The 27,945-nt window shown below is 49.3% G+C and overlaps 3 protein-coding genes across 12 annotated transcripts in view; 1 reads left to right on the forward strand and 2 right to left on the reverse strand.

Annotated features, from left to right (window-relative positions):
* Window positions 1–428: 428 nt before the first annotated feature.
* Window positions 429–5,028, reverse strand: TMEM150A (transmembrane protein 150A). 3 transcript variants are annotated; one of them, XM_032652010.1, is made up of 8 exons: window positions 4,918–5,028; window positions 3,866–4,045; window positions 3,377–3,424; window positions 2,950–3,036; window positions 2,241–2,308; window positions 1,809–1,936; window positions 1,420–1,597; window positions 429–1,199 (listed from the first exon to the last, which is right to left on the reverse strand). In XM_032652010.1, the coding sequence occupies exons 2-8, from the start codon at window positions 4,030–4,032 to the stop codon at window positions 958–960; spliced, it is 918 nt and encodes a 305-aa protein (XP_032507901.1). In that variant the 5' UTR covers window positions 4,033–4,045; window positions 4,918–5,028; the 3' UTR covers window positions 429–957. The 3 variants fall into 3 exon arrangements, with proteins under 3 accessions (XP_032507901.1, XP_032507900.1, XP_032507902.1); XM_032652009.1 differs by lacking the exon at window positions 4,918–5,028 and adding an exon at window positions 4,569–4,695; XM_032652011.1 differs by lacking the exons at window positions 2,241–2,308; window positions 4,918–5,028 and having other exon boundaries at window positions 3,236–3,424; window positions 3,866–3,901; window positions 4,009–4,041.
* Window positions 429–12,964, reverse strand: C13H2orf68 (chromosome 13 C2orf68 homolog). 2 transcript variants are annotated; one of them, XM_032652013.1, is made up of 12 exons: window positions 12,660–12,914; window positions 12,458–12,576; window positions 11,392–11,543; window positions 10,184–11,025; window positions 4,569–5,127; window positions 3,866–4,045; window positions 3,377–3,424; window positions 2,950–3,036; window positions 2,241–2,308; window positions 1,809–1,936; window positions 1,420–1,597; window positions 429–1,199 (listed from the first exon to the last, which is right to left on the reverse strand). In XM_032652013.1, exons 1-4 carry the CDS (start codon window positions 12,764–12,766, stop codon window positions 10,903–10,905), a joined length of 501 nt encoding a protein of 166 aa, XP_032507904.1. In that variant the 5' UTR covers window positions 12,767–12,914; the 3' UTR covers window positions 429–1,199; window positions 1,420–1,597; window positions 1,809–1,936; window positions 2,241–2,308; window positions 2,950–3,036; window positions 3,377–3,424; window positions 3,866–4,045; window positions 4,569–5,127; window positions 10,184–10,902. The 2 variants fall into 2 exon arrangements, with proteins under 2 accessions (XP_032507904.1, XP_032507905.1); XM_032652014.1 differs by lacking the exons at window positions 429–1,199; window positions 1,420–1,597; window positions 1,809–1,936; ... (3 more) ...; window positions 3,866–4,045; window positions 4,569–5,127 and having other exon boundaries at window positions 7,235–11,025; window positions 12,660–12,964.
* A 1,709-nt stretch (window positions 12,965–14,673) lies between these two features.
* Window positions 14,674–27,945, forward strand: part of USP39 (ubiquitin specific peptidase 39) — a 30,182-nt gene continuing 16,910 nt past the window's right edge. The window contains exons 1-7 of one of the 7 annotated variants that reach the window (XM_032653320.1): window positions 14,990–15,021; window positions 15,463–15,514; window positions 17,923–17,992; window positions 19,492–19,586; window positions 20,799–20,935; window positions 22,157–22,309; window positions 27,582–27,807. In XM_032653320.1, coding sequence (XP_032509211.1) covers window positions 17,937–17,992; window positions 19,492–19,586; window positions 20,799–20,935; window positions 22,157–22,309; window positions 27,582–27,807 — 667 coding nt within the window. In that variant the 5' untranslated portion in view covers window positions 14,990–15,021; window positions 15,463–15,514; window positions 17,923–17,936. Of the gene's footprint in view, window positions 15,022–15,462; window positions 15,515–17,922; window positions 17,993–19,491; window positions 19,587–20,798; window positions 20,936–22,156; window positions 22,310–27,581; window positions 27,808–27,945 lie in introns of all 7 variants that reach the window. The other 6 variants (XM_032653317.1, XM_032653319.1, XM_032653321.1 and 3 more) reach the window with 6 other exon arrangements.

Raw genomic sequence — 27,945 nt, forward strand, 5'->3', positions numbered from 1 at the left:
AAACGGTAAAGAAAAACTAGCCCATCTCTCTCCCGCCCCCTGCAATCTTTAGTCAACCTTAGAATCCCAGGGGCTTTCTTTAGCGTCACTGCAAAGATTGCTTCTAACAAACATTTTCAAGTTATTCTCTGTATCCTCCCTTCCTCATATCCCTTAGTGTGGAATCAAGCTTCAAACCAGACTCTGAGCAGGACAGGAAGTGTGAAAGGATCGAGTCGGCTCTTTAGACTGTTTAAAGGCCCAGAAAGGGCTTCAAGCCCTTGCGGGGTATTTGGATAGCACTTGGCATCCCTCGTTTTTGGCAGTCCTGCTCTCAAAGAGCAGCGGGCACTCAGGACCCTCCCTGGAGGCAGAGGCTTTCTCCCATCCTTTGCCTAGGGAAAGCCAGGATCAGGCCCTCTCCAACTCTCCAGAACAGACTACAAACATGCAAATTAGAATTCTTTTAATAGATATATATATAAAAAAAAGTACTAAAATACCCACGTGGTTCTGCTGTGTTATTTGCCCTAAAGAAAGGGACAGAGTGAAGAATCCCAGTGCAGCTCAGTGGGCCCAGAAGTGGGCCTTCCCACAGACTAAGGAGTGCTCACCCCCGCCCCCAGACTGCTGTCCCTCTTGCTGTTCCCAGCCCCCAATTCCTGCAGCAGGAAACCCCAGTGGCACTGGGGGAATAGAAGGCACCTGAAGGGCTGGCTGGGTGAATGAGGATACGTGACCTTTAAAACATAAAAATAACACTGCGGTGTGGGGAGCAGGCTGTGCGCAGCTTGGGCAGCTGCCAGGGCCCGCTCCTGTATGGCACAGGTGGGTGTGGGATGGCCACTCCTCCAGGAGCGAGGAAGCCTCTGTCCCAACAGAATACTTTCTCAAAATCGTTTTTTGGTACAAAATAAATGCAAAGGAGATAACGGGGTGGGGAGCTGCGGAGGCCGGGCCAGCCACCCTCCCCAGACCTCAGATCATGGCGACGCTCTCAGGGGCACAGTTGAGGTGTGTGGAGGTGCTGCTGCTTCCGGACGACTTGCAGGCCCGGCCGGGGGCAGGCTGCAGTGTGGCCACCAGTGTCTCCGAGGAGACTGCCCCGAACTCGTAGCTGAAGGTGCCGTAGAAGATGAGGATGTCGATGACAAACAGCCACTCGCACAGGGCTGCCCCGTGCTGCAGCTGAGAGCTCTCGTGGATGAAGAAGACCCCGCCTGGGATGGGGCTAAGGAAATGTTCAGTGGGATGGACGGCAGCCTGGCGACGCCCTTTCTGCCTTCCCGGATATGCGGCTAGGCTGGGGCCGAGGACCAGGCCTCACCTCCCGGGAGAGGGGGGCAGAAGACCACCCGGGTGGGGGCAGATCCCCATCTTGGGTGGGAGAGGGCCTGGGCTACAGGAGGAGCTCCTGGCCGCCCTGTCCTGGAAGGATACTGAGGATCAGAGAGACAAAGGCGATGGCTGCCAGCACAATCCGCAGGTAGGCCACAGCCAGGTCGTGGGGGGCAGTGGCCCCGTGGTAGGAGAGGGCACAGTGCAGGCAGACAAAGAGCAGCCCGGCAGTGAAGGCCACGCCGGTTCCGACGTAGTGCAGAGACTTAGCGTGATCCACCTGGGCCCGGAGAGAGGGGCCGACCCGTGAAGCAGCCCCCTCCACCCCGCTCCGTCCCTCCCTCCTGGGCTTTTCCCCTCCCGGGCCCTGTTCTTCCCACCCCCAACCCTGAGGGGCAGACCCGCAGCTTGGGTCAACCCTCGGGAAACAGGGCCCTTGCCGAAAGCCTGGCCCCCTTCGGGAAGTGCAAGAGGTGGGCGGGCGAGCGCACCTGGAAGTTGCCCACCACCACCAGGCCCGCAGCGTTGGTGCAGCCTGTGATGAGCGTCGTGGTGTTGACCCAGGAATGACGGCTCTGCTCCAGGAGCTGCCCGTAGCGCAGGAGACAGATGAGGGCCACTGGGGGAGGAGAGCACAGGTGGGGCCGGCTCTGGCCCTGGCCCAGCCCAGCGAGCCCACCAGCTTTCCCCAGATACTCTGAGGGCAGGAAGGGAACAGACAGGCGGGTGGTGTGCCCTACCGGCGAGGCCGTGTGCAAGTTAGCCTTGGGCCTTCAAGGAACAGAAGAGAAGTGGCCCCGCTGGCCTTAGCTCGTGGCGGGGTAGGCGGCGCGAGGCCAGGGCTTCCTGGGCCTCTTTGGGGAGCAGGTGTGAGGGCGGGCGGGACTGAGCGGGTTGGTGGTCGGGCCGAGGGCACAACTCACCCATGAAAGCACCCACGTTGCCAATGAGGCTGAAGAGGCAGCTCTCGGGGGGGTATGTGCCGCACTTGCTGAGAGGAGGGGGCGAGGACAGAGTGAGGGGGGGGCAGGAGCACCGGAAGGCCCCGTTCTGGCCCGCCTGCTCTCCCTTGCCTTATCTGTGCCTGTTCCTTAGCAGGCAAGTCCGACTGATGAGAAGGGCCAGGGTCCCTCACAAACATTTGGCCCTAGGCTGGCCACACCTCCCCCCAAGGCAGAGCTGGTGTGCGTGCTGGGGTAGGCAGTGCCCAGGATTGCTCGGCAGACCCCGAGGCTCTTGGACTCCCTGAGACCGTCAAGGCCTGCAGGGGGTCTGGCTTCCCTTAAGCCAGAACTTGGGCTGGGCAAACAGAGAGCTTGAACTTAAATCCAGGTGCCTCCACTTACTAGCTGAGGGACCTGGATGGATGACATAGCTCTGTCTCACTTTCCTTGCCTATAAAACGGTGAAAACAACAGCTGCCTTAGTGCTAGGAGAATTAAATGCCGCTACGCATGTAAAGCATTCAGCACAGGATCCGGTACATAGTAACTGGTAAGTAATATTGTAATTAAGTGCTCTTAATGGAATTATTATTCCTGAGACCCAAGGACAGGCCTTTGCTGGGGGGGCTTAGTTGGGAGTCTAGCAGGGCCTTGGGTCTCTGTGACCTGCGCGGTTTCTAGGCCTTACCTGATGAGGGGGACATCGTCCAGGGTGCAGCAGGTCTTGGGGCCCCCTTGCTCAGTGGGGTCAGGAGAGCAGGATTCGTTGTAGGACCTGGCAGGCAGGACAGAGAGTAGCCTGGGGGAAAGGGGTTCCCCCAGGCCCTCGGCCTGTAGCCTCAGGCCTCTCGGAGACCACCCTCCCAGACCTCCCTTGGCAGGGGCAGAAGAGCCCACTTCCCAGGGCCCCCCTGAGACAGAAGCCAAAGGGGCGAATGACGGTGGGAAGCAGGTAGGTGGGCACGAAGCCATGCCTGGGGAGGGGCAGGCGCTGCCAATGTCAGAGAAGAGCAGTGAGGCCCAGTGTCTCCATCTGGCTCGAGGCAGCCCCGGCCCCAGAGGGAACAGAGATGAAGGGAGCTTTAGAGTGAGGCTGTCTGCAGAGTGCGCCATACCAGTTCTCCACGGGGCACACGTGGTGGTTCATCACGGCCATGGCATACCTGCGGGAACACAACTGTCACCCTGCCCCATGATGCACCCAGCCTTCTCCCACTGACTCTTTTCCTTTGATTCTGCCCCCATTCAGCCTTACTGTCCTTTCCGGGGACTCAACCTGGGGTGGCCCTGGGGCTTGATGCTACTCTAGAACCCACAGCCTAGTCCCAAACTAGAGGACCTCTGGAAGTTGCCCTGGCTAGAAGTGTGTCTGTCAGGGCCACCCTGCTGGACAGCAGTGGTGCCAGCTTGTCCCAAGGGGTTGTGTGCCCAGGCACCAGGCCAGGCTTTGCAGACAGCCAGAGTGGCCCTGGGTACCACCCTGGAGCCTGCAACAGGACAAGGGACTTTGTGTGTGCCATCAGGCTCCTGTTGGGTCCTGTCCCTTCTCAGCCTGGGTCCATTTTGTCCCCTAGTTGCCTCCCCCCATCCCCCTCTTTACTCACACAGTCCATAGGCCAGTGATGGAGAATGCTGACAGGCTGACAGGAAGGAGGATCCAGGCGGTCATGAGGGAGGGGAGCCAGGGTGGTGGTGGTGTGGGGGGAGGACAAGAGGTAGGTGGGGAAGAGGGTGTGGACCCAGCTACCTTAAGGTACTTCGCCAAAACCATCAGCTGCCCGGGCCTGGTGGAGAGAGACAGGTCAAAGTCCAGGGTCTAGTGACTGGCCGAAGCCGGTGCGGGGGAGAGGAAGGTGGTCAACACCAGATGCAGGGCTCCCGCTGCGGCTCTGAGCGCCCACACTTCGGGCTGAGCCCCCGCCGCAACGTGGACACCCTCCGGCATCCACCGGGGGCCTCCGCGTTCCACCCAGATGTTCAGAAACGCCGCGGGGCCCTAACATCTGGAAAGGGGGCCACTCTCCCTGGCCTGAGGGTCCCGGGCTGGGAGAGGGGCTGGAGTCAGGACAGTCCAGGGGGCCACGCCAAGGAAAGCCTGGGAGGGGATCCGGGGCTGGGTGGAGAGGCGGCCGGCGGCAGGCAGCCACCTGACCACCAGCGCCGCGGGGAAGGGGCGGGTTCACGCGGGAAGCTCAGCCCGGCCCGCTCCCGCCCGCGAGGGCGCCCGGAGCCCACGGTCCGCGAGGCCCCGGAATCCGGGGACCCGCGCCTCCGCAGGTCCGGGGGACGAAGGGACCCAGTACGCACCTCCCCGGAGCGCCCCGCCGCCGCCGCCGCCGCCGCGTCTGCTCGGCCCCCGCGTGGCGCCGTCCCCGGCTGCGGCCCTCGGAGCTGCCCTGAATGGTTTAAAGGGCCGAGCAGCCCCTCCCCCGGCGCCCCGGACCGAGCCGCGCCGCCCGCCGGGACGTGGAGTCCGCGCCGCCCCAGCCCTGGCGCTCGCGCCCAGCCGGGAACTACAACTCCCGAGCCCCCGCGCCCGCGTCACGCTGGAAGGGTGGGCGGTGCCCCGACTTCTGGGGACCTGGACGCCGAGGGCGGTGGCTCGGGACCCCAGCGGAACCTCTGACACCGATGCCAAAAGGATAGTGCCGTCTACCTCCACCTGCGGGGGAAGCTTCGGGAGGCGGGGAGCTCCGGGTGTGCACTGCCTTCCCGCTGCACGTGTGATTGTCACCGCACACGTGGCTGGAGGAAGCCTCCCTCAGCCGCCGCGCACATTTTGCAGCCTGGACTGGCCGACAGTGACTTCGGGCAGCCTCCCTCCATGTGGCACCCCGTGCCTGCCGCTGTCCAAGGCGAGGCGGGTCTGCAGAGAAGCAAGCACAAAGCCTTGGCTGTTCCTTAGGAGACTAGCGCTCTGGATTTGGCTTTTGCTTCCCTCGTCTCAGCAAACTCTGGAGGAGGGCTACTTTCATCAGATACATTTTATTTTCAGGGGTACAAGTACACAGTGTACTGTCCAGAAGTCAGTGTCCAAAATGTGTTTCCTGACTGCTGAACACTCACTTGAAACAATATCCATTCTAAGTAGACACACTTGGCCAGGTGTTGGGAGGCAAAAGAGAGGAGAGGAAGGCAGGAGACCCATAGCAATCTGGGAAAAAGCAAACAGGATACTGTGAGGATAAATTACCCAACAGCTTCACCAAAATTTATGTTGAATGAAAAAAATGCACAACCTAAAAGTTGAGAATTGTTTTATTCGGTAGACTTTCTGAGGACTCAAGCCCTGGAGGAAGCCTCTCGGATACCTCTGAGGGACTGCTCCAAAGAAGCAGGGGAGAAGCCAGGATGGGAGTTTTTGCAAAACCCAGGTATTTGTAATATCAAAAGCTTACTGTTGATTAAAGACCAGTAAACAGACACTTCAAGTTAATGAATTAGCGCTTTTCTATGTATGGGAAGATACAAGAGTCTGGGCTCATTGAAATCATTCCTTTGATAGGCACCTTAGTTATCTAGGGCCAGTATCCTGCTTTTCTCCACCCTGAATCCCCTCAGGGTGCACAGCTGGGGACGGCTGCAGGCTTGATGGTCACATCTTTTTTCCTGACATGGCAGGAGACATTCTTCGTCCACACTTAACAGGCCAAGGGTGCCCTCCTAGACATTCTTTTCATGATTAAAGGAGCAGGAAATCTTCCTTTCACACACTGGAAGTGTAACTGGCACTCTAAACGGGAGCCCAGCATATCTGCTGGAGCCCTTGGGAGACAACACTGGGGCTGACAGACCTTTACTTGAAGGGAGCATGGGCCCAGGCTGCTGGGAACCAGGGAGCTTAAGTTCGGCAGCACTGGTGAAGCAAATGTAATAGGCAGAAACAGGGCCCTGTACCATGGGGGAAATGGAGAAGATTAACTGGGCGACAGCTTGAGGAAGGAGAAACCTTTCTGGACCTAGTGGAAGGTAAAAATGCAAACAGGAAACCTGTTGGAGGGCCCTCTTCCAAATTGCATCAGCATAAGTAGTTAAATCAGGGTCAAAAAGTATGGCAGTGCACAGCAATCACTGTACAAGAATACCTGGCTGAAGGACTGGGGGGGGTGGAAAATCCAGTCCATCTGCTGGCCATGCTGTGCCCCAGGACAAGGGAGTGCCTCTTTCTAATTTACCAAGAAGCACCAACTTCCTGCCCAGGGGTGTTGTCCTTGGAGCAGGCACCTTTTTCTCATCTGTCCAATGGTGCCCTGAACGCTCAGCATTTCCTACTGCTTTGGAAGCTTTGCAATTTTTAAAAAAAATATATTTTCTTTTTTTGATGTGGACCATTTGTATAGTCTTTATTGAATTTGTTACAATATTGCTTCTGTTTTTTATGCTTTGGTTTTTTGGCGGGGAAGCATGTGGGATCTTAGATCTCTGACCAGGAATGGAACCTGCACCCCCTGCATCGGAAGGCGAAGTCTTAACCACTGGACCACCAAAGAAGGCCCCTGGAAGCTTTGCAATTCTTAATCAACATCTACTATCACCTGTTGAGCTGGGTTTCAGTTCCTCTCCCACCATGATCATGGGGAAGGCCTGAGAAGGCTACTCAGGTTCTAAACTGGCCGTTCTATCCTAAAGTAGGGGTAAGGCAAGCACCCCAGAGCCTTGACAAGGAGGCAGATTTGGGTTTAACATGACAATCGGAGTCATCCCTAAAACAGAGAATTAGCCCAAGACAGAAGGGCTCTTCATGGGTAGTCGGTAGGGAGGAGTTGCGTATCAGGTAAAAAGTAGGACCAGATGTCTTTACAAGGCCCTTCCAGCTCTAATGCCACGTGAGTCTACTTGTTATGCTCCAACCAGGACAGTTCTTAAAATAGGCAGAACAAGAGATGAGATTTCAAGTGCTGATTCTGCGCTGCTGAATGTAACCTTCACTTCCTTATGTACACAAGTGATTTCACAACTCTTGGCAAAAACAGTGCTATAAAAATAGTAAGTTTATTGGCTGAAAAAAATACTGTATTTAAAAAGTACCTTCCTTCCAGGATTTTCAAATAATTTCCATGTCACTTTATTCATCCAAACGCAGAAACGAAATGAGAAGAGAAGAATGTATAGCTTTTTACACACTCAACACGACACAGCCAGTGCAACCAGTCTCATTCTGGTGGCTCTGGGAAAGGCAGAGGGGCCATTCACTCTCTTCCCTTCTGGCTTCACTCCACCTCCTGGGGGAATCTGGGGTGGCTTGGTCATTTGATTCCTCAGGGACAGGAGTTCAAGGAGGGAGCTTAAAACGTTTCAGATAATTGTCACCATTCCATGGTTCTTCTTCCCAAAGAAGGCTCAGAGGTAGGAAAGTAATCTGTCCTTAGTTTTCTTTCTATATGCCCCATTTATATTTGTGACCAGCTGGGGGATCCCTACCCTACCATCCACAGATCCTGCCAGATGCACAGCAAACTGGATACCCCCCACCCCCAAGGGTTTCTTCCAGTTTCGTGGGCTAATCTCTAGATGGCAGTGCCCCTCAGAGTGGAACAATGGAGACGGAATGTCCCTTTCAGACACTCATCCACAGGGAGAAGCATTTTTTTTGGCCACGTCGTGAGGCATGTGGGATCTTAGCTCCCCGACCAGCAATCGAACCTGCGTCCCCTGCATTGGAAGCGCAGAGTCTTAACCACTGGACTGCCAGGGAAGTCCAGGAACAAGCATTTCTTATTGCCCACGTTGGTCCTACCGGCTGGCTGGGCTCCTACTCTCAGTACAAAAAGCTTTGCATTCTCCTTTTCCGTTCTTGCGTTACCTTCTTCAAAGACTTCCACACTTGCCAGCTGGCTGGAACTCAAGCTTTAGTGTTTACTCTCGCACAGCCCAAAGCCCCTGCAGGCCCCACCTTCCTTCTATTAGTAATCACCCACTGTGGCCCAGGAAACACAAAGCCGTAAAATCCAAGGCTTAGCCTTAGTAAGTGAAGACCACTTCGTTTTGGATGAACATCAGATATGCCCGTCAGGCTACAAGACTTTGTTTTTTAAGGCGGCTGAGAACGTATCTAGTTAAATGAGTGTTGATTCTGAAGCAGTCTGCCGGAAAGCCCCAGCTAGTCTAATGCTGTTGCCACTGAGCCAAGCAGCACAGGACAGTCCTCTTTGGGACATCTCTAGAGCCTCTGGGAAACGCTCTGGAACATGCTCCTTGATGGCAAAGCACTGATATTTGAAAACAGCTGGAAGACATCGAGAGGCAAGTCCGGTAACCATACTGGATAGTACTACCTTGGACTGGGATGAGGTGTGGCAGAAGCAACGAGCGAAGCTGTAAGGCTGTCAGTGGGCTGAGGGCCAGCACCAGAGAAGCATCTCAGGCACACCTGGAGTGATGGCACCATCACCACCAACAGGCCTGCTCTGAAGGACAATGCCTCATTTAAGTACCAGGCCTAGCGCTTTATATAGTCTCGTGGCACAAATTAGCTACAAATTAGAATGTTTTCTTGAGTGGAAAATATTTGATATGCACTTGATATAAAGCAAAGGGCCTCAAGAAAAAGCTTGCAAGCAAGGTATTACCATCATTCTCTTACCTGAGAGTGTTAGGATTACACGATAAACACACAGAAGGATAGGATAGGTACACAATTCTCACAGGAATGGAGGCTAAAATTTCAGGTGCCATGCCCCCAACCTCCTCTTCTGGACTTGTTTCTAAATTCTATAATAAATCCAGGAAACGGGCCATCCAGCCGTGAGAAGACGAACCTCAAAATATTTCCAGACTAGGAAGCCTAAAAGTTCCAGTGAAATCCTATGTCCAAGTCAGAAGATCAGCTGAAGAGCTAGAAGACTAAAATGACTGGTGCTGAGCTGCAGGAAGATTGGGGAGAGAGTATGGCATAGTCTCCTTGACCCGGGAGGCTCTGGAGGGTAGTTAACGTTAAAAGTCAAAAGGCACTTGCAGCCTGGCTGAATGAGGACAGACTTTCTCCTTCGAAAGTAGAACTGAGCCAAGGACTGGCAAGTTTAAGGCATTTAACCTTGGGCCAGCCCTGGGGCTCAAGAGCGTGCCGGTCCCTGGCTGCCTTCACAACCAGGTCCTTCCACCTCACTCACCTTCCCCGCGAGCTGCGACTTGCTGCATTTTAACGATGGAGTCGAAGTAGCTGCCTTGCCCCATTTCAGAGGGGGCAGATTTGCAGGGGTGTATAGGGCATGAACCAGAAGGGCTCTCAGGTGTCCCCTTTAAGAGAAAAGCTGCTGAGAGGGACCAGCCAGACTGATCTTGAGACCCTGATGAGGAAAGACCTCTGGGGCAGGGGGCTTTGGTTTGAAGAAGTCTCTGCTCACGGGCTCACTTAAACCCCATACTTCAAGTCACTGTGGTTAGGCCCATTTGCTGGAAAACTGAAGTGGCTTGAAACTGCAGTGCGTGGGATTGCTTGTGGATTTCTCAGACTGTAGCCCAACCCTGCATTAGGAAAAATGTTCACTTAGGTGAAAGCAGTGATATTCCTGGGATCTTTATTCTCAGGATCTACTGGGAGTTTTATATACTCTATACTCTTGGGAGGTAGGAAACGAGAAAGCACAGAGCAAGGGAAGGGCAGATGAAGGAGGCTTGTTTCGCTCCCTCTAGGGCTCTCTTCAGGCTTTTTTTTTTTCTTTTTCCCAACTAGGGCTTGAAACAGGTAATTATTGCTAATGCTGAATTTCCCTTTGTATGTACATTCAAGGCTGTTGAATCACATTTGGAAACGCGGTTTCAGGCTTGTTTTGATAATTCCCTTTTAGCCTGAGCAGAGGATGGTCTGTTCACAGCTAGGGATGAGGCTGGAAGCTGGAATTCTGTAGTCCAAACCCTGGCAGGTTTTGCTGCAAGAAATCCTCACAGTTTAGTCCTGGCATCATCTTTCTAGATCTCCTTACCTAGACTGTGTGAAGCGGTGGAGCATGGGAGAAACCTGCAAAAACCACGGAAGGGGAGGAAGACATCCTCACAAGTAGGCGTCAAAGAAGATCATCTCCCTCGACTGGTATCAGAATTACTGGGAGAGCCTGTCAGAAAGGTAGACCCCAGTACCCCATCTCCAAAGTCCTGAGCATCCGTAGGTGAGCAGCCACACTGGGAGGTGGGGGGCGGGGTGGAACTGATGGATTGGGAGACAAAAAAGATGAAGGAAAGAAAAGAACAAAGAAACAGAGCTGAAAAGATGATCTAGGAAAGCACGGATGGAAGTGAACAGAAACACAGAAGAAAGGAACCATAAAATCACAAACGGGGCTTATGGAGCTGGGCGGAGCAGCGTGGTCAGATGCCCTGGGGCATGTGACCTTGGTGAGAAAGCAGCACGTTGGCAGAAGGTCTCATAAGCCTCATCTCTCCCCGGAATCTCTGCTTCCAGAACACCAAGCTAACCAAACAAAATTCTCAAAAACGTCCAGAACATTAGGCTGGTCAAATGAGCCAATATACGAGAAAGAACGGCTACAAGGGAGGTGGCCAGGCGTAGTCCCTGTGACACCCTTTTCCTGTGGATGTGGCAGCTCTGGGGCGGTGGGGGGGGGGGCGGTCCTCAAGATCAGCTCAGACTGGTCCTGGCACCCCCAAACTAGGGGCGGCTCCCTGGACAGCGACTCCAGTCTGGTCAGTGTCGGTTCTGGCGCTTTGCAATCTCCTCCTGGATGCGCAACTTGAGGGCCTCTCGCATGGGTGGCTCCAGAGGCGTGTGTGCTGACACCTCCTCGCTCACCCTTCCTGGATCATCATCCTACGTGGAGGAAGGGTCAGGAAGCTCAGGGCCTGGCCTCTTCTGAAAAGGCGACCTGCCCTGTCCCTAGACAACACCCTCAGAGAACTCTGTTTGACTCACAACTTCTTGCCAGTGCCTGTCATTTCCCAGGTGTCCCCTGTAATAGTGACTCTCAACTGGGGGCCGTGAGCCCTCCCTGTTGCCCGCTGAGAATCACTGTGTGACGGGAGTGACTTGTGCTCAAAAGCATCGCCCAGCAGTCTGTGCTCTCATGTGGAGCAAACACTTCCCACTGGCCCTGAGGAAAACAGTGGCTCCAGGTCCGGCAGTGATTTCCATCACGGCCCAGGACCTTCAGGCTGCAGCTGTTTCCATCGGGCGTACCTGATACACGATAACTGAAGTGACGTCTCCGCTGTCCGCCTCATATTCTAAGCAGAAGAGCTGATGGCCAGGGAGCTCTGGCTCAGAGCTGCCACTACTGCTGCTTTCACCAGACTCCTCACAGCCTGGGGTGCTTGGGTGGGTAGAGCCATCTGGAAGGATGAACCAGAGTGAGAGGGAAGGGAGGAAGGCTGCTGGAACCCCTGCCCAGAGATGATACAGGAAAACATATTGTAAAGCCCCAATCTTCTCATGGACCCAGAACGTACCTCTGTGTGTGTGTGTGTGTGTGTGTGTGTGTGTGTGTGTGTGTGTGTGTGTGAAAAATCAGCCGCCTATCAGGAATTTTATTCACCTTTGTATCCCTGCCCCAGGACCAGCACAGTCCTACCACGCAGTCGGTATACAATGCACATCTGTCTACACGGTTGTAAGGTAGTGGAGAGGTGAATAGGGCTCTGCCTGGGTTCAAATCCAGGCTCTGCCATTTACTTCTCTGCTATCTCCAACAAGTTACGAAACCTCTCTCTGCCCGTTTCCCTGACTGTGAATCAGAAATGATAACAGTTCCCATCTTACCGGATCCTCTGAAAGCTAAATGAATGACTGCACATAACCTCTAAAAACACTCATAAGAGAAGCTCAAAAAATTTAGCATCGCACGTTAACTATTGTAATCTCTAGACCACAAGTAAGTTGGGGAAAAAAACCCATTAACTGGGTTTGGGCTTTATTCCACAATTATGTCCTCGTCGCCTAGAGCTGTGCCAAACTTTTTTCCTGTTAGCTGGTGGGAGTGCGAAAATATAGTACGCTGGGGGCAAAGCGGCGGACAACTTGCCGACTCTCAGGGAGGTCCGGTAATAGTAATGCTTAACTGCGGGCCTTGAGCCCTCCCTGTGCTGCGGGCAGAATCACTGAGCGGCGATTGGGGAGCGTCGAGATAGACGTTGGAGATGAAATGAGCCTTGGGAGCTAGGACATAGTTTTTTCCCAGACAGAAAAGAAGAGCGCGTGGAGGCAGAGGGCCCGGGGGCAGAAGAGCGCGCGGGGCGGGCGGCCTCACCTCGATGTCGCGGCAGGTACACCTGCAGGTCGGGCTTTCGGGGCCGAGTGGGCGCGGGCGTGTGCCGCCTCCTCGCCTTCTCCTTGGCCGCCTGCTTCACCTTCTTGTCGTAGTCGTCCCTGCGGGGAGCCGAGCGGGAGTCAGGGACGGCCGAGCCAGGCCAGGCTGGGGCTGGCAGCCGTGGCGCGGGGCGGGGCGGTACCGGGCGAGCTGGTTCCGTCGGATGTGGTGCACGAAGCCGTGACTCATGTCCAGCCGCCCGCCAGGCTTGCAGCAGAGCCCGGGTCCGGGCCCCGGCGCCGCTTCCATCTGGAGCCCCTGAGCGCGGAGCCGCCGCCGCCACCGCCGCCGCCGCCTCCTCAACGGCCTCAACTGCCACCCTCCTGCCCCGAGAGCTCCGCGCCCCTCCTCGCTCGACTTTCGACCCTGCGCCCTGACGTCGGTCGGGAAATGGCCAGCCGGGCCGAATGTCCCAGCGCGCGGAGTTCCTGGAGCGGGCGGGGCGGGGGGCAATGGGGCATGCGCAACTTCCACTCCGGGGCGGGGCTTTTCTTTCGTTGTGACCTTATCAGTAAGAAACCAGGATTTAGGTTTAGTGCAGCTACATCAGAAAATCCAGAAAAACACAAAGCACCCATCACACCACTCAGCGTTCGGTGTGGAGCCTTCCCGTCCTTTTTCCTGTGCTTGGATGCTGTGAAACTCCATCACCAGCTGCGTGACCTTGGCTGACTGTTGCACCCCGCTGTGTCTCAGTTTACTCATTTGTAAATAAGGGCACTGATATCACCTACCTCCGAAGAGGTCGTGAGGAGGCGAGTGCCAGGGCAGGGCACACAGCGGCGCCCCGGCCGCCCAACCCAGCCCGCGGCCCGCCCGGGGCTCCGCGCCGCCGCCGGCGGGGACGCTCCTTCCAGCCCGCGCAGCACCAGAGCTCTGCGGACTTTCCCGCTACCCAGCTCGTCTCGGCGCCCACCGGACCGATGTCTTAACTCTCGGCGTGGGAGGACCCAGGGCCTTTCAGGCGTCTGAGACTGTGCCATTTTTGAATCCTCTTTAAAAAGAGACAAAAATAGGAATCCGTGATTAGAACAGGGACAGACTGGTACATCCACACAGTGGGATGCCGCTGAGCAATCAAAAGGAACGAGCACTCAACAACTTGGATGAATCTCAAAACAAACACGCCGAGTGAAAGAAGCCGGGGATAAAAAGAGGACTCTCTGGGTGCTTCCATTTATATAAGACTCTAACAAGTGACACTGATCTCTAGCGACAGAAAGCAGATCAATGGTCGGGGCAGGGTAACACTTGGTGGATGGTGGTTAGGTTCATTATCTTGATCGTGGTGGTGGTTTCAGAGTGTATACATACCTCTATCAGTATTCAGCAAATTGCACACTTTAAAAGTGAATTTTTTTTTTTTTTGCGGTACGCAGGCCTCTCGCTGTTGCGGCCTCTCCCGTTGCGGAGCACAGGCTCCGGACGCGCAGGCTCAGCGGCCATGGCTCACGGGTCCAGCCGCTCCGCGGCACGCGGGATCCTCCCGGACCGGGGCACGAACCCGTGTCCCCTGTATCGGCAGGCGGACTCTCAACCACTGCGCCACCAGGGAAGCCCTAAACGTGAATTTTATTGTATGTCAATCACACCTCAGTAGAACTGTACAAAGTATTGAATAGTTCAGGGCTGTGGAAGGGGTCGTGAAAGTCACAGACCCTGAAGCTTGAGCTTTAGTAGCGTCACTAGTCTCCTTCTGCTCATCGTTTGCATTTTTCTGTGATACCAAGAACAATCCTCTAAATGTGGAATTAGAGCCGTCGGATTGCTCCACGAAGGCTTTGACTTGGGGATGTTGCCTAGTTCTGTGAAGGGCCGTCGGTCTCCGAGGCTCGGAGACTGGAGACGACCTGCCAATTCTGGTTTGGGGACACAGAGTATCTTGAAGACACCTGGGGCCCAATGATAACTTTTTTTAATCCAGAATTTCCGCAGCCAGTGAAAGGTTCCTGCCTCTTTAAGCTGGTAATAATGAGTAAAGGGGCAGTAGGGCCGCCTGTCGGTCTGAGGTGCGCGCGCACCCGCAAAGACCCCCCCCCCCCCGCCCCCCCCGCCCCCCGCCCCCCGCCCCACAAGAGGCGTAGTACTTCCCAGAAGTTCTCTGCGGCTTGATTTGTCCCCATCGGCGACTCGTAGAAAACCTTGGGCTTGATAACAGCGCCGCTCCTGATTGGCCGCTTGCCGCGTGCTTGGTCTTCCCTGGAGTCTGCGCCGGGCGACTCGGCCGGTAGTGGCGATGTCCGGCCGGTCCAAGCGGGAGTCTCGTGGATCCACCCGCGGGAAGCGCGAGTCCGAGTCGCGGAGCGGCTCGGCTCGTGTCAGACGGGAGCGAGATCGGGAGCGGGAGACAGAGGCTCCGAGCTCCCGGGGCAGTCCGGTGCGCGTGAAGCGGGAAGTCGAGCCGGCGAGCGCGCGCGAGGCCCTGGCGCCCGTGGTCCCGGCGGTGCGGGTGAAGCGGGAGCGCGAGGCCGACGAGGACTCGGAGCCTGAGCGGGAGGTGCGAGGTGCGCGGGGCCGGGCGCGGGTTCCACTCTCGCGTTCTTCTTTTTCTTTTTTCAACCTTCTCTCCCCACGGGGAAGTCACACTCCACTCGCGACCCGACTCCGTTTTAATGAGGATACTACTTGTCTTGATCAGGATCGTAGCTATAGCGTTTCTAACAGTAATAAGAACAGGTAGCTTTCCTTTATCGGATGTCTAGTGCGGGCCAGGCGCTGTGCTAATTGTTTTACAGGTGTCCCTTCTTTTTAGTTTTTTTACAAAATACCTGAGGAGTGAGTCTTGCTGTAATTTCTGAGCGGAGAGCCTGAACGCTGTGCACTTGGACCACACTGCCCTGTTATCCAGGGCTGTAGCAGCCAGGAGATATGGATTCTAGTCCTGCCTCTGAGACTGAGTCACGGTGGTTTGGGAAAGTGATTTTCACGTGTCTGTCCCTCTTTAGGTTAACGGAAGGAGTCCTGGAACCCATGACCTTTGAGAGCCCTAATAAGCCAGTGAGTCTGTCAGTTCCCATCTATGACTGTATCCTCTGCCTTTTTCTGCTGGACTCGTTCTGCTTTTCTTAGTAATTTCTGGAGACTTCTTGGCCAAGCCATGGTACTCTGTAGTGTGTACACTCTTTTCCAACTTGTTGATATCTTACCAATCATTAAGTAGGTTTCTATCACTTCTGAAGCTTTTCCTGTTTACCTCAGTTACATCTTTTCCTTCTCTGAACTTGGAACTTCTGCTTTGAACATGTTCCTATGTACTTGTTTTCTGGTGAGTTAGAAGGTGAACATATCACAAGGCTACATGTTAGGGGCAGTGTTCATGGGGGGGGGGTGGTCTTCATTCTCCAGGATTTTATAATTCTGTCCCTGCACCTGGTTATCTATATAAAGTTATACTCTTATGTTAACTCTTAAATTTCTAGCTCAGAGTCCTGTGTTTGACATATTTTTATATTACCCTCAGGGTCCAGATTAGCACCTTGCTCGTCGAAAGTGCTTGATAAATGTTCTTTGAATAATGTAGTTAATAATTTCAGGGTATTCTTTGATTTCCTTTACTTAAATATTCTGTCAGCCTCATGTTTCCCTTTCTTTGGAAGAGAAATTGTTTCTTAGATATTTTGTATACTTACGGTAAGGAGATTGTTTTCTCTGGGACACACTAGGATCCCAGTTGAGGTTACTGCTGTTTTCTTTTTTCCCTTTTATTTTTTTCATGAAATAGATTATAGGTACTAAGATGAGCTAAATGTCAAGCACATGTATAGTTTAAAGAAGAGTGTGGATATATATCCTTAAATCTACCACTTGTCAAGAATTGTGAAGGGTCTGAGATTTTACCCTTTTTGTACACTACCAAGTTAGCCTGCCGTGGTTTCATGGATGCTGATGGAAGACATGGAGCTATTGGGCTTGAGACAGCTTATTGCAGCAATAACAGTAGCCAGAATATAGCATTGTCACTTCCCTGAGTCAGTTCCCACAGCGCAACACGATGAGAACCCATACACACAGTGGGTGGCCTCACAGGACAAGAACTCTGAGCTTAGAGAACCCAAATCTTCTATAATGGGCTGTGAGCTTGCCTGCCCTTTGCTCTGTAGGGACACACTGTCTCCTACTTCCAAAGCTATAGAAACAAACTTCACTATACAAACAACTTTGACAAGATGGTCTGGAGGCAGTCAGTGCCTCTGGTCACAATATGTGCAGAAGTTCGAGAGACCCATGGAGAGCTGCCTCCTGATGCTGTTCAGCTTAAGAAGTGGTACTTAACCAGGACCTTAGAAGCTCCCATAGGCCCCTTCCCAGTTGCATCTGCCTTCCTTGCTTGCTTGGGTAATCACTGAATTTTTTCTAATCATTTCTACTTTTATTATTTTATTATTTACAGTTTTACCTCACATATACATCCCTGAGTAGAGCTGTATTTTATTTTGTATTTGTTATAAATGGAATCATACTATATGTTGTCTTCTGTTTTGCCTTTTTTTTTTTTTTTTCCCCCGCGAGCCATATTGTTGAGGTTTATCCGGGTAGATGTTCATGGTAACACAGTGTTCTATTGATGATATACCAAAATGTATTCCTCCCATTTTTATATGTTGTAGACATTTGGGTTGTTTCCAGTTTGGTCTCTTTCAAATATTGCTGCTATAAATATTCTTTAGTAAAGCATTCCTGATGGCACATGTGCAAAAGTTCTCTAGGGTATATAAGTAGAAGAGAGATTGCTGGGCCAAAAGGTCTGTGTATTTTCAGCTTTGATCTTGCTGTACTATTTTCTAAGAGGTTGTAACAGTTTATACTCCCACCAGCAGTTACATGAGCATTCTCACTGTTCTTCATATTTGCCAACACTTGGAATTGCCTGATTTTATTTTTTCCTCTCTGGTAGGTGTGAAGTGGTATATCATTGTGCAAGGAAATTTGCTTGTTCTTGATTACTGGTGAGGTTGAGCATCTTTTCTTTCTTTCTTTTTCCTTTTGGCCATGCTGTGAAGTTTGCAGGATCTTAGTTCCCCAACCAGGGACGAACCCCAGCCCCCTGCAGTGGAAGCACAAGAGTCCTAACCATTGGACAGCCAGGGAATTCCCAGCATTTTTTCATAAGTTTGAGGGCTGTCTTCCTCATTTCCTTTTGGGTTGTCTTGTTTTTTTTTTTTTTTTAATCTCCACCAGGTTTCTTTATGTAATTGCAAGCAATTCCTTTGTTGGTTATATGTGTTTCAAGAATATTCTCTCAGTTTGTGGCCTGTTTCGTTAAGTGGGCTTCTTTGGTGTTGTCAGGCTGCCTGTACAGGAGCTCATCCTGATTAATTTTTCCCATTTCTGTGTTTGTTTGTACTGGTAGTTGACCCTGAGTATGGGTTTCCCATTTTCAGAGCTTTTGATGCTTTTCCTTTCAGCAAAGAATGGCCGCATGGATTCTGAGGATCGGAGGAGCCGCCACTGCCCCTACCTGGACACCATTAACAGGTCGGTAGCACAGGAATGCCTAGGGCAGCAAAAGAACAATGGAGTCTCTGCAGAAAGTTCTTTGGACTGTACGTTAAAAATACGTTCCAAAACTTTATCTCTTTTAAAGCTTTCTGCCCAGAAAACTGTGCCTCTTGCCTTGTTTTTTAATCTTTGCCCTTCAATTTAAAGTGTCAGAGAGCATGTTGTTTTAGGGTGGGCATATGCAGAAAGAGCGTTTAGCTCATTTTGAATTTGTGTGAGGAAATAAAGGGATATGTGGTGTCGATGACAATAGCAAATTTAAATATTATTGAGGGCTTCCCTGGTGGCGCAGTGGTTGAGAGTCCGCCTGCCGATGCAGGGGACGCGGGTTCATGCCCCGGTCCGGGAAGATCCCACATGCCGCGGAGCGGCTGGGCCCGTGAGCCATGGCCGCTGAGCCTGCGCATCCGGAGCCTGTGCTCCGCAACGGGAGAGGCCACGACAGTGAGAGGCCCGCGTACCGCAAAAAAAAAAAAAAAAAAAAAAAAAAAAAAATTATTGAGCACTGACTGTGTGCTAGGTCCTGCTCTAGGTGCCTGGGATTGAGCAGAGGAAAATCAGACGAAAATATATCCTAAAGCAGAGGTGTTTACCCCGTCTTGGTATTCTTTGATCCCAGATGCATTTTACGATGGTTTTTCATTTATGCCCTAGGGTGGCACTGTCTAATAGACTTTTTTGCAACAATGGAATTGCTGTTTAAGGACTGTCCATTGTGGTAGGCACAGGCTCCTTGTGGATATTGAGCACTTGAAATGTGGCTTGAGGAACTGAATTTTAAATTTTATTTAATTTTAATTATTTTACTTTTAAACACCAGTAGCCGTGTGTGGCTAGTGGCCCCTTTAACTGACAGTGCAGCTTTCCTGGGACCATTACCAATTAATTAGAGTTAATGCTTGAGAATGAATCCCCTTGCCACCTGTGCATTCAGTGGAGGTAAATTTTCTTTTATCACTTAACCCGCCCAGTACTCATATACCATTACTTTGCACTTGAATAGATAGATCTGTTTGTAGGTATTCCCCTAAAGTTCTTCAGGCTTCCCATTTATTTTTATGGACAAAAATAGAATTTTCTTTTATGAAAGGGTTTATTCACTCTTTTTATGTCCTTCCTTTAATGTCTTTTAATTTGGAATGCTGTTGGGGCCCTGTTACTTTAGTCCTACTTGTGGCTTTTCCTCCAGAGAAAGTAATGGAAGATTCTCAACTGGTTGTGAATACTCAAAAGAAAGAGGGTCGTTGGTGGAGATACCTTTGCACTGCTTTGGGGCTTGGTGGGTGGCGGTGCTATATTAAATGCCTAGGTAAGGAAGAGTTAATGTTCCCCACGGTTTGTATGTGATTGTTGAACTGTTCTCTGAAGGCGGCTGTGTGACTGCAGAACAGGGAGCCAGGGACACTGCTTCGCTCAGGTGCTCACCTAGGCAACCATCCCTATTAATTGTTTCTGTTTTGTTTTGGTTCTCTTAGGAGTGTGCTGGACTTTGACTTTGAGAAACTGTGTTCCATCTCCCTCTCGCATATCAATGCGTATGCCTGTCTGGTGTGTGGCAAGTACTTTCAGGGTAAATAAATGTTTTGCATCACATTTTCAGCACTAGCCACAGTTCTATTCAGGGATTTTTTTTTTTAAAGTAAGTAAGCTGCTGTTAGGAATCATGTCTAATAAGCCCTATCTTTGTTCCCAGGAAGGTGGAATACTCTTAGAAAATCCACAGGAGGTTCTCTGATTGGTCAGAACCTGAATACATGTGAAAGGAAGAAAGAACTAGCCATATAAGAGACTATGTAGGAAGTATCAGAGACTCTGGGTTTTTGAATCTCTGATGTTTTCTATACTTATGTCTTTTTCTGAGAATCCTTTAAGGACTTTTTCATTCTGTTCTTTTCTGGAAATTTATTAGTTCATTCAGAGCAAGCAAATGCTTTGTACACAGTATAGTGGAGGATTCAAAAGAATTATAAACTACATTCTTTGCTCTAATAAGGATCTTATAAACTGTCAAGGTTAACACGTAAAACAATCAGCAGACCCTCTTAAGACCATAAAGATTACTGCTGGACTGTGTGGCGCTGAGTCTAAATAAGGATGATAGGAGTTGAAATATGCAAAAATATGCAAAGGATGATAGGAGTTGAAATATGCAAAGTTGAAATATGCGAAGATCATTGTTAGCTGGAGTGTTTGTGTAGAGTTCATGGAGGAGGTGGAACTCGTACTCTGTATGCAGGACATAGAGTTTGAATAGGTTAAGGGTGAGATGCTCTAGAAAGGAGTGGCAACGTGAACAAAAGTATGTGGGTACAGGATTGTCGTGAATGTGGACAGTTGAAAACTCAGGACTAAGTGATGATGGACTGTCACAGATATGTACGTGTGTATGTGCAAATCAGTGTATGCATGTACGTACATGTATATGATGTATACATGGATATTCCTAGTTTCTAATACATGAAACTAGCTCATATACATAAACACATACATACATGCACACACACGCACAAGTACACCCACACATTTTTCTGTGTTCATGTATATGAAATTAGTTCCCTTATGTCTTGTGCCATCTAGGGAATAAAGATAATGCGCTATTCTTTCTTGCTAATTTTTGTAATGAGAAGAGTTCATGTGGGAGATTCCTTTCGTGGATGGTGTAGTACTTTGTTTTTGCTGATACTAACATGTTCTGGTACAAAATAATGAAAGGAAAATTACCCCTCATCTCTGTGCTTATGGAGTCTGCCCTTCTCTCATAGCCTTTCACTCTTCCCTACAGGCCGGGGTTTGAAGTCTCATGCCTACATTCACAGTGTCCAGTTTAGTCACCATGTCTTCCTCAACCTCCACACCCTCAAGTTTTACTGCCTCCCAGACAACTATGAGATCATCGATTCCTCGCTGGAGGATATCACGGTGCGTGTCCAAGAGGGTTGGTTTGGAACTAGTTATCCTGGGAGCCACCCCAGGGCTCCTGAGGATCTGCCCCAGCCAAGGTCAGGGAAGAGTCTCAGTCCCTTGGGCTTCGAGAGGCTCCTTTCGCCTTGGCAGGAACCAGAGAAACAGAGTAAGGAGATCACAATCCATAATTTTGGCCCATGGTCTACAGCCTAGCTCTGATTTCTGCTTTTAATGTTGAGGGTTAGGACTGAAGGAATATTGCTATTTTTCAATTAGGGTGAAAGCATTTTTGTGAAATAAATTATCCTTCCATATTTTGGAGTAGGGATGTGAATTGGGCCTGCTGTAGGACAGTGGATGCCAAGAGGTATACCAGCTTCCGGCTACTTTTGACATGATACTGCCAGAATGGCCAACATGTCCATCCTTGGGCTCTGGTCTGTGCCCTGTGCCAAGAGTCACTGCACTTGAGTGGGGAGTATGGAAGGTCCTCTTGGGCTTTGATTACTGTTGGAACTGTTGATTATTGCTTTCCTTTTCAGCAGTGGCTGCATGTTCAGTAGAGTTGAATGCTCTATTTATTAAGGAAAGCTTGGTTTTCAGTGTTTGAAACATTACTTACTCCACTTCCACACGTTTTATAACAGTCTAGAAGTTAAAGTGGTTAAGGACAGTATTTATAGATGGAGAAACTGAAAGGAATTCAAGCTTTCAAAGTGACTTAGTGGCGACTTCTGACCAGTGTGTGACATGATGACCCTCATAGGTCTAGGACAGGGAAGGTTCTGATCCTGCCCCTCCAGCCACAGGGAGTCCTGAGATCTCAGTCCTGCAGAGATAGGAGGTGACACTCCTGTTCCTGCACCGGGCCTGTGTGCTGGCTCTGTGTGAGGTCCCACCTGGGACTCAGACTCCTGCCTCCTGCAGACTTGAGTGTCCTGCAGCTTCTCCCTGTTGTTTGCCACGGGTTTGGCTGAACCTGAGGTCTGAGGACAGGCCTGGGATTCAGTGACTTTGGGTTAAGCACAGAGATCACCTTCTAGATGAGCAACGTGGAGCGGGGACCATTGCATGTTACCTCAGTCCTTAGACCTACTGTTGGGAGCCCTTTGGGTGGGTGGTGAGACGTTCACCACCAAAGTATCTTTTCTTTTGGCAGAAATTGCTGTTGCAGATATATCTTGTGAACTCTGTAGACTGCCCTAAAACAGCCTAGGATTTTCTTTTGCTTTTCAGTATGTGTTGAAGCCCACTTTCACAAAGCAGCAGATCGCTAACTTGGACAAGCAAGCCAAGTTGTCCCGGGCATATGACGGCACCACTTACCTGCCCGGTATCGTGGGCCTGAATAACATAAAGGCCAACGACTACGCCAATGCCGTCCTTCAGGTAGGTTGGAGGTGGGAACCATGAGGGAGGGGGTAACCCGGGAACACTGTGAAGCTTGGCTAAGAAATAGCTGCCTTCTGGTGGAGTGCAGTCAGGTGGTCCTCAGACCCTGAGTCTTGCCAAGGACTCTTCTTGGGTGTTTGTTCTGCCCCAAGCAGAACGTTCCCGTCTGCTTGAGGGGCTGCCGCCAAATGGTGGGCCTGTTCCAGCCTCTGGAGCTTCCAGGGAATGGGGGATGGAGCTGCGCGGGGCCTGCAGTACCAAGTAAGAGACACGTGAGCTAGATGATGCTTTTTCTTTTCATGGTGCAGATGTTCATTGTGTTGGCTCTGTGATGTCTCTGTCCTGCCCCTGTGCTGAAGTCCTGCAATGGGAAAGGCAGAAAGCCAAAGTTGTCCTGTTTGCAATTGTTTTGCTTTTTAAAAAAAATTACACAAGTAATGTGCGCATATTGTAGAAAGATTAGAAAACGTTGGTAAGCATAAGAAAATAATCATCCTACTTCACTCAAAAAAAACTGGTTAAAAAAAACTATAAACAAGTACTTGTGTAGGGGGAAGATATAGAAAGTATAAAACAAAAGCTTCATTCCTTTCTTTCCCTAGTACTCTGTCCTGGGGTAGTTAGCAGTATAGAGACCTCCAGAACTTTATTCTAAACGCAGGTACACAAATGCATTATATCCTGTCATGTGGCAATATTATGGTTTATTTTGTTATTTCCCAATTGATACATAAAATTTAACTTGTCTCACATTTTTATTTCTGTTACCAGTGTTGCAGTGAGTATTCTTCTATATATATATATATATATATAGTCTTGCAATTCTTGTGACACTGTTACATTTTGTTAAATTTCTTTTCTAGACTTGAAAAATATTTGTATTTTTTTATCTGTAAAGTAATGTAGTATGTATCTTTGTATGTATTTTAACCTAAAAGCATATTATGAAATCAATAAATATTCTTATGCAGCATCCTTAATGTTTACATGTCAGTCCATTTTGTTGAATTTAATTTATTTAACCTTCTCTTCTTCTTGTGTTAATGCACCTTGGGCCTAGATTCTAGGCTGTAGGGGGTTTGTAACAATTTACAAACCCACCAGCAACACAAAAGGGTGTTTTTCTTTTTCTTTTTTTTTAATTGAAGTATAGTTGATTTACAGTGTTGTGTTAGTTTCTGGTATACAGCACGGTGATTCGGTTATGCATACATATATATATATATTCTTTTTCATACTCTTTTCCATCATGGTTTATCACAGGATATTGAATATAGTTCCCTGTGCTATACAGTAGGACCTTATTTATCTATTTTATATATCTATTTATATATGTATTTATTTTATATTTATTTTAATTTATATGTATATTATATCTATTTTATAGGTTTGTATCTGCTAATCCCAAACTCCTAATTTATCCCCTCCCCCACCCTTTTCCCTTTGGTAACCATAAGTTTTCTATGTCAGTGAGTCTGTTTGTGTTTTATGGATAAGTTCATTTGTGTCGTGTTTTAGATTCCACATGTAAGTGATATCATAAGGTATTTGTCTTTCTCTTTCTGGCTTACTTCACTTAGTATGATAATCTTTAGGTCCATCCATGTTTCTGTAAAAGGCATTATTTCATTCTCTTTGTGGCTGAGTAACATTCCAGTGTGTGTGTGTGTGTGTGTGTGTATCACATCTTCTTTATCCATTCATCTGTTGATGGACATTTAACTTGTTTCCATGTCTTGGCTGTTGTAAATAGTGCTTCTATGAATATTGGGGTGCATGTGTTTTTTCGAATTATAGTTATCTCTGGATATATGCTTAGGAGTGGGATTGCTGGATCATACAGTAGCTCTGTTTTTAGCTTTTTAAGGAACCGCCATACTGTTCTCCATAGTGACTGCACCAATTTACATTCCTACCAACAGTGTAGGAGGGTTCCCAAAAGGGTGTTCTTCATCTTGCATTGTTACTGTTAGCATTGAAAACAACTTTTTCCATTTTTTTTTTAATGTATTTCATTTATAGATTTTTGGCTGTATTGGGTCTTGGTTGCTGTGTGCGGACTTTCTCTAGTTGCGGCGAGTGGGGGCTACTCTTCGTTGTGGTGCGTGGGCTTCTCGTTGTGGTGGCTTCTCTTGTTGCAGAGCATGGGCTCTAGGCGCGTGGGTTTCAGTAGTTGTGGCACGCGGGCTCAGTAGTTGTGGCTCGTGGGCTCTAGAGCACAGGCTCAGTAGTTGTGGCGCACGGGCTTAGTTGCTCTGCGGCATTTGAGATCCTCCTGGACCAGGGCTTGAACCCATGTCCCCTGCATTGGCAGGCAGTTTCTTAACCACTGCGCCAGCAGGGAAGCCCAACTTTTTCCATTTTGATAGGTATCTCCATTTTAATTTACTTTTTAAGAATTCACTTCTAAAGTTGATTATTATATTTTTTCATGAGTTGTTGGGCCTTATGTGCTCATTTTTCTATTAGTGGTCCATTTTATTGAGGATTAAAAGTATGCTGGAGAGGGCGTGGAGAAAAGGGAACACTCTTGCACTGTTGGTGGGAATGTAAATTGTTACAGCCACTATGGAGAACAGTATGGAGGTTCCTTAAAAAACTAAAAATAGAAACACCATACAATCCAGCAATCCCAATACTGGGCATATACCCTGAGAAAACCATAATTCAAAAAGAGTCATGTACCAAAATGTTCATTGCAGCTCTATTTATAATAGCCAGGACATGGAAGCAACCTAAGTGTCCATCATCGGATGAATGGATAAAGAAGATGTGGCACATATATACAATGGAATATTACTCAGACATAAAAAGAAATGAAATTGAGATATTTGTAGTGAGGTGGATAGACCTAGAGTCTGTCATACAGAGTGAAGTAAGTCAGAAAAAGAAAAACACCGTATGCTAACACATATGTATGGAATCTAAGAAAAAAAAAGGTCATGAAGAACCTAGGGGTAAGATGGGAATAAAGACACAGACCTACTAGAGAATGGACTTGAGGATATGGGGAGGGGGAAGGGTAAGCTGTGACAAAGTGAGAGAGTGGCATGGACATATATACACTACCAAATGTAAAATAGATAGCTAGTGGGAAGCAGCTGCATAGCACAGGGATATCAGCTCGGTGGTTTGTGACCACCTAGAGGGGTGGGATAGGGAGGCTGGGAGGGAGGGAGACGCAAGAGGGAAGAGATATGGGAACATGTGTATATGTATAACTGATTCACTTTGTTACAAAGCAGAAACTAACACAGCATTGTAAAGCAATTATACTCCAATAAAGGTGTTAAAAAAAATCAGATGTTCAAACTTAAAAAAAAAGTATACATATATATATTGGCCTTTTTTTTTTGCATATGTTGCATATATTTCGTTCTAGTTCTTTTTTGGCCTTTAAACTTTGTTCATGATATTTTTGCATGAAGAATTTGGTAAAAAATTGTAAAAGTATATCTGTGAATTTTGGTGTCTGCCATTGGTGTCATGCCTGGTCCCTGGAGAGGTCAGATTCTTAGGTGGAGAGAGACTTTGTGGACTGTTCCTCTTACAGCCTCTCGTGGCTTTGTGAAGACTGTTACAGGATGGACAGATAGGATTTGGATATGGGCAGGGCAGCTAGTTTTGGCTTTGTGATGGGTTTCAGTTCCCATAGGAAGTTCTCTTTATTTATACAAATAAGTAGATCACCTGGCTCTGTAGCGCGATGAATAGTGCATTGGACTTCTATTTATACAAACAAGGAGATGAACAAATCCTTTGTGATGTTTCCACTAAAATGGGATTGAATGGACCAAGTACTCTACCTGGAGGCTGAATAATTTCTCTCCGAGGACACCTACTGCTTGTATTGTTGCTGAAACCAGGGAGCAACCTCTCTCCACAGCATGGATAAGCAAGAATTAGTATAAACCATTCATATGCTTCTCCTTTTTTGAGAGTAACTCTAAGCCAGAAATCCTTGTTTCTTCAGCTGAGCTAAGCTTGTAGGGGCTTTCCTGATCATCTCTATCGTTACCCTGAGTTGTATCCTGAGTTGTCTTCCCCAGAGATACCTGGGTCTTCCCCAGAGACACATGGGTTTAATTGTGTGTTTAACAGCATCCTTCTATCCTTGCTTGTCAAAGAAAGTTGTGCTCATGGTAAGCATAGCACTGACGAGGATTCATGAACCCATCAGGAGGGACCTGTGGGGAGACTGCATTTATTTAGGGTCTGAACCGTGGTCTCCTTCCCAGTTTCATAACTCACACTAATAAGCATGTGTTTCTTCTTGAACTAACATGGCTGCTCTTTATCTTTTTGCTTAATGAGATAAAATTAATTTTTGTTCTCTTAAACCTTTTAACTATTTTCCATCATAACAGAGTACACTCATTTTTATATACAGTTGTATCGTTTTGTTTTGTTTTGTTTTTGGCCATGCCACACAACATGTGGGATCTTAGTTTCCCAACCAGGGATCGAACCTGTGCCCCCTACAGTGGAAGTGCAGAGTCTTAACCACTGGACCACCAGGGAAGTCCCTGTATCATTTTATTACCACCCTCTCAATACCACATTTGGGGAAGACACCAGGTTTTACTAAGATGTTTTTCATATTGTTTTAATGTACAGTTGAGAGATGGGGGAACTGTGGTCTCCGGATAGTTCTCTCTGCCCCAGCCAAATACATGGTGAAGAAAGAGTATCTGGGTTTCTAGTCTTCAGTTCCTGTGAATCCAAACATAGTCACAGGTCTAATTAGAGTAAACAAAGGAAATTTTTAATTAAGTTGGTCAGCAGATAGGGATTTGAATACCTTTTTTTTCTTTTTTGCGGTACGCGGGCCCCTTACTGTTGTGGCCTCTCCCGTTGCGGAGCACAGGCTCCGGATGCGCAGGCTCAGCGGCCATGGCTCATGGCCCCAGCTGCTCTGCGGTATGTGGGATCTTCCCGGGCCGGGGCACGAACCCGTGTCCCCTGCATCGGCAGGCGGACTCTCAACCACTGCGCCACCAGGGAAGCCCGGATACCTTTATTTTAAAACCCTTTGTTATACCCACGTTAGCAGAGTGTCTGCAGAACTGAACTTTCTGTGAAACTCACTATAAAGGATGTTTCTCTAATGTGAACTCTAGGGGGGGATTCTCTGGGAGTGCATTTGCTTCTGATTCTTTAAGGCATCACAGGCACAGTTCTATTAGAAGAACTTTAGGTGGACAAGCTTGGCTCCCAGGGGTCCTGAAGAAAGGCTGTGGATTAATTGGAGTGTTTGTTTGATTTCCAGGCTCTGTCTAACGTTCCTCCTCTCCGAAACTACTTCCTGGAAGAAGACAATTATAAGAACATCAAGCGTCCTCCTGGGGATATCATGTTCCTGTTGGTCCAGCGTTTTGGAGAGCTGATGAGAAAGCTCTGGAACCCTCGAAATTTCAAGGCACATGTGTCTCCCCATGAGATGCTTCAAGCTGTCGTCCTTTGCAGCAAGAAGACTTTTCAGATCACCAAGCAAGGTAAGGAAGGAGTAATTCATGTTTTCTCACTTCAGGGCAACACAACTAATTTGATGAGCACATTTACTTCCACTTTGCTGTGAACCTTACAGTAGCCGGAGCGAGTGTCCAGTGCATACTGTGGTTAGGTTCCTCACT

This window comes from Phocoena sinus, chromosome 13 (assembly GCF_008692025.1).
Source record: "Phocoena sinus isolate mPhoSin1 chromosome 13, mPhoSin1.pri, whole genome shotgun sequence".
Lineage (NCBI taxonomy): Eukaryota > Metazoa > Chordata > Mammalia > Artiodactyla > Phocoenidae > Phocoena > Phocoena sinus.

What these genes read in the sequence shown, in the direction of transcription:
- C13H2orf68 (XM_032652013.1), bottom strand. Translation starts at nt 12,766, where the DNA reads ATGGAAGCGGCGCCGGGGCCCGGACCCGGGCTCTGCTGCAAGCCTGGC. An exon ending in CGACGGAACCAGCTCGCCCG is followed by an intron (nt 12,577 to 12,659) that starts GTACCGCCCCGC and finishes GGCTCCCCGCAG; the next exon opens with GGACGACTACGACAAGAAGG. An exon ending in CTTCAGTTATCGTGTATCAG is followed by an intron (nt 11,026 to 11,391) that starts GTACGCCCGATG and finishes TCCTCCACGTAG; the next exon opens with GATGATGATCCAGGAAGGGT.
- TMEM150A (XM_032652010.1), bottom strand. Translation starts at nt 4,032, where the DNA reads ATGGTTTTGGCGAAGTACCTTAAGGTAGCTGGGTCCACACCCTCTTCC. An exon ending in CAACGTGGGTGCTTTCATGG is followed by an intron (nt 1,937 to 2,240) that starts GTGAGTTGTGCC and finishes CTCCTCCCCCAG; the next exon opens with TGGCCCTCATCTGTCTCCTG. An exon ending in TGGTGGTGGGCAACTTCCAG is followed by an intron (nt 1,598 to 1,808) that starts GTGCGCTCGCCC and finishes CTCCGGGCCCAG; the next exon opens with GTGGATCACGCTAAGTCTCT.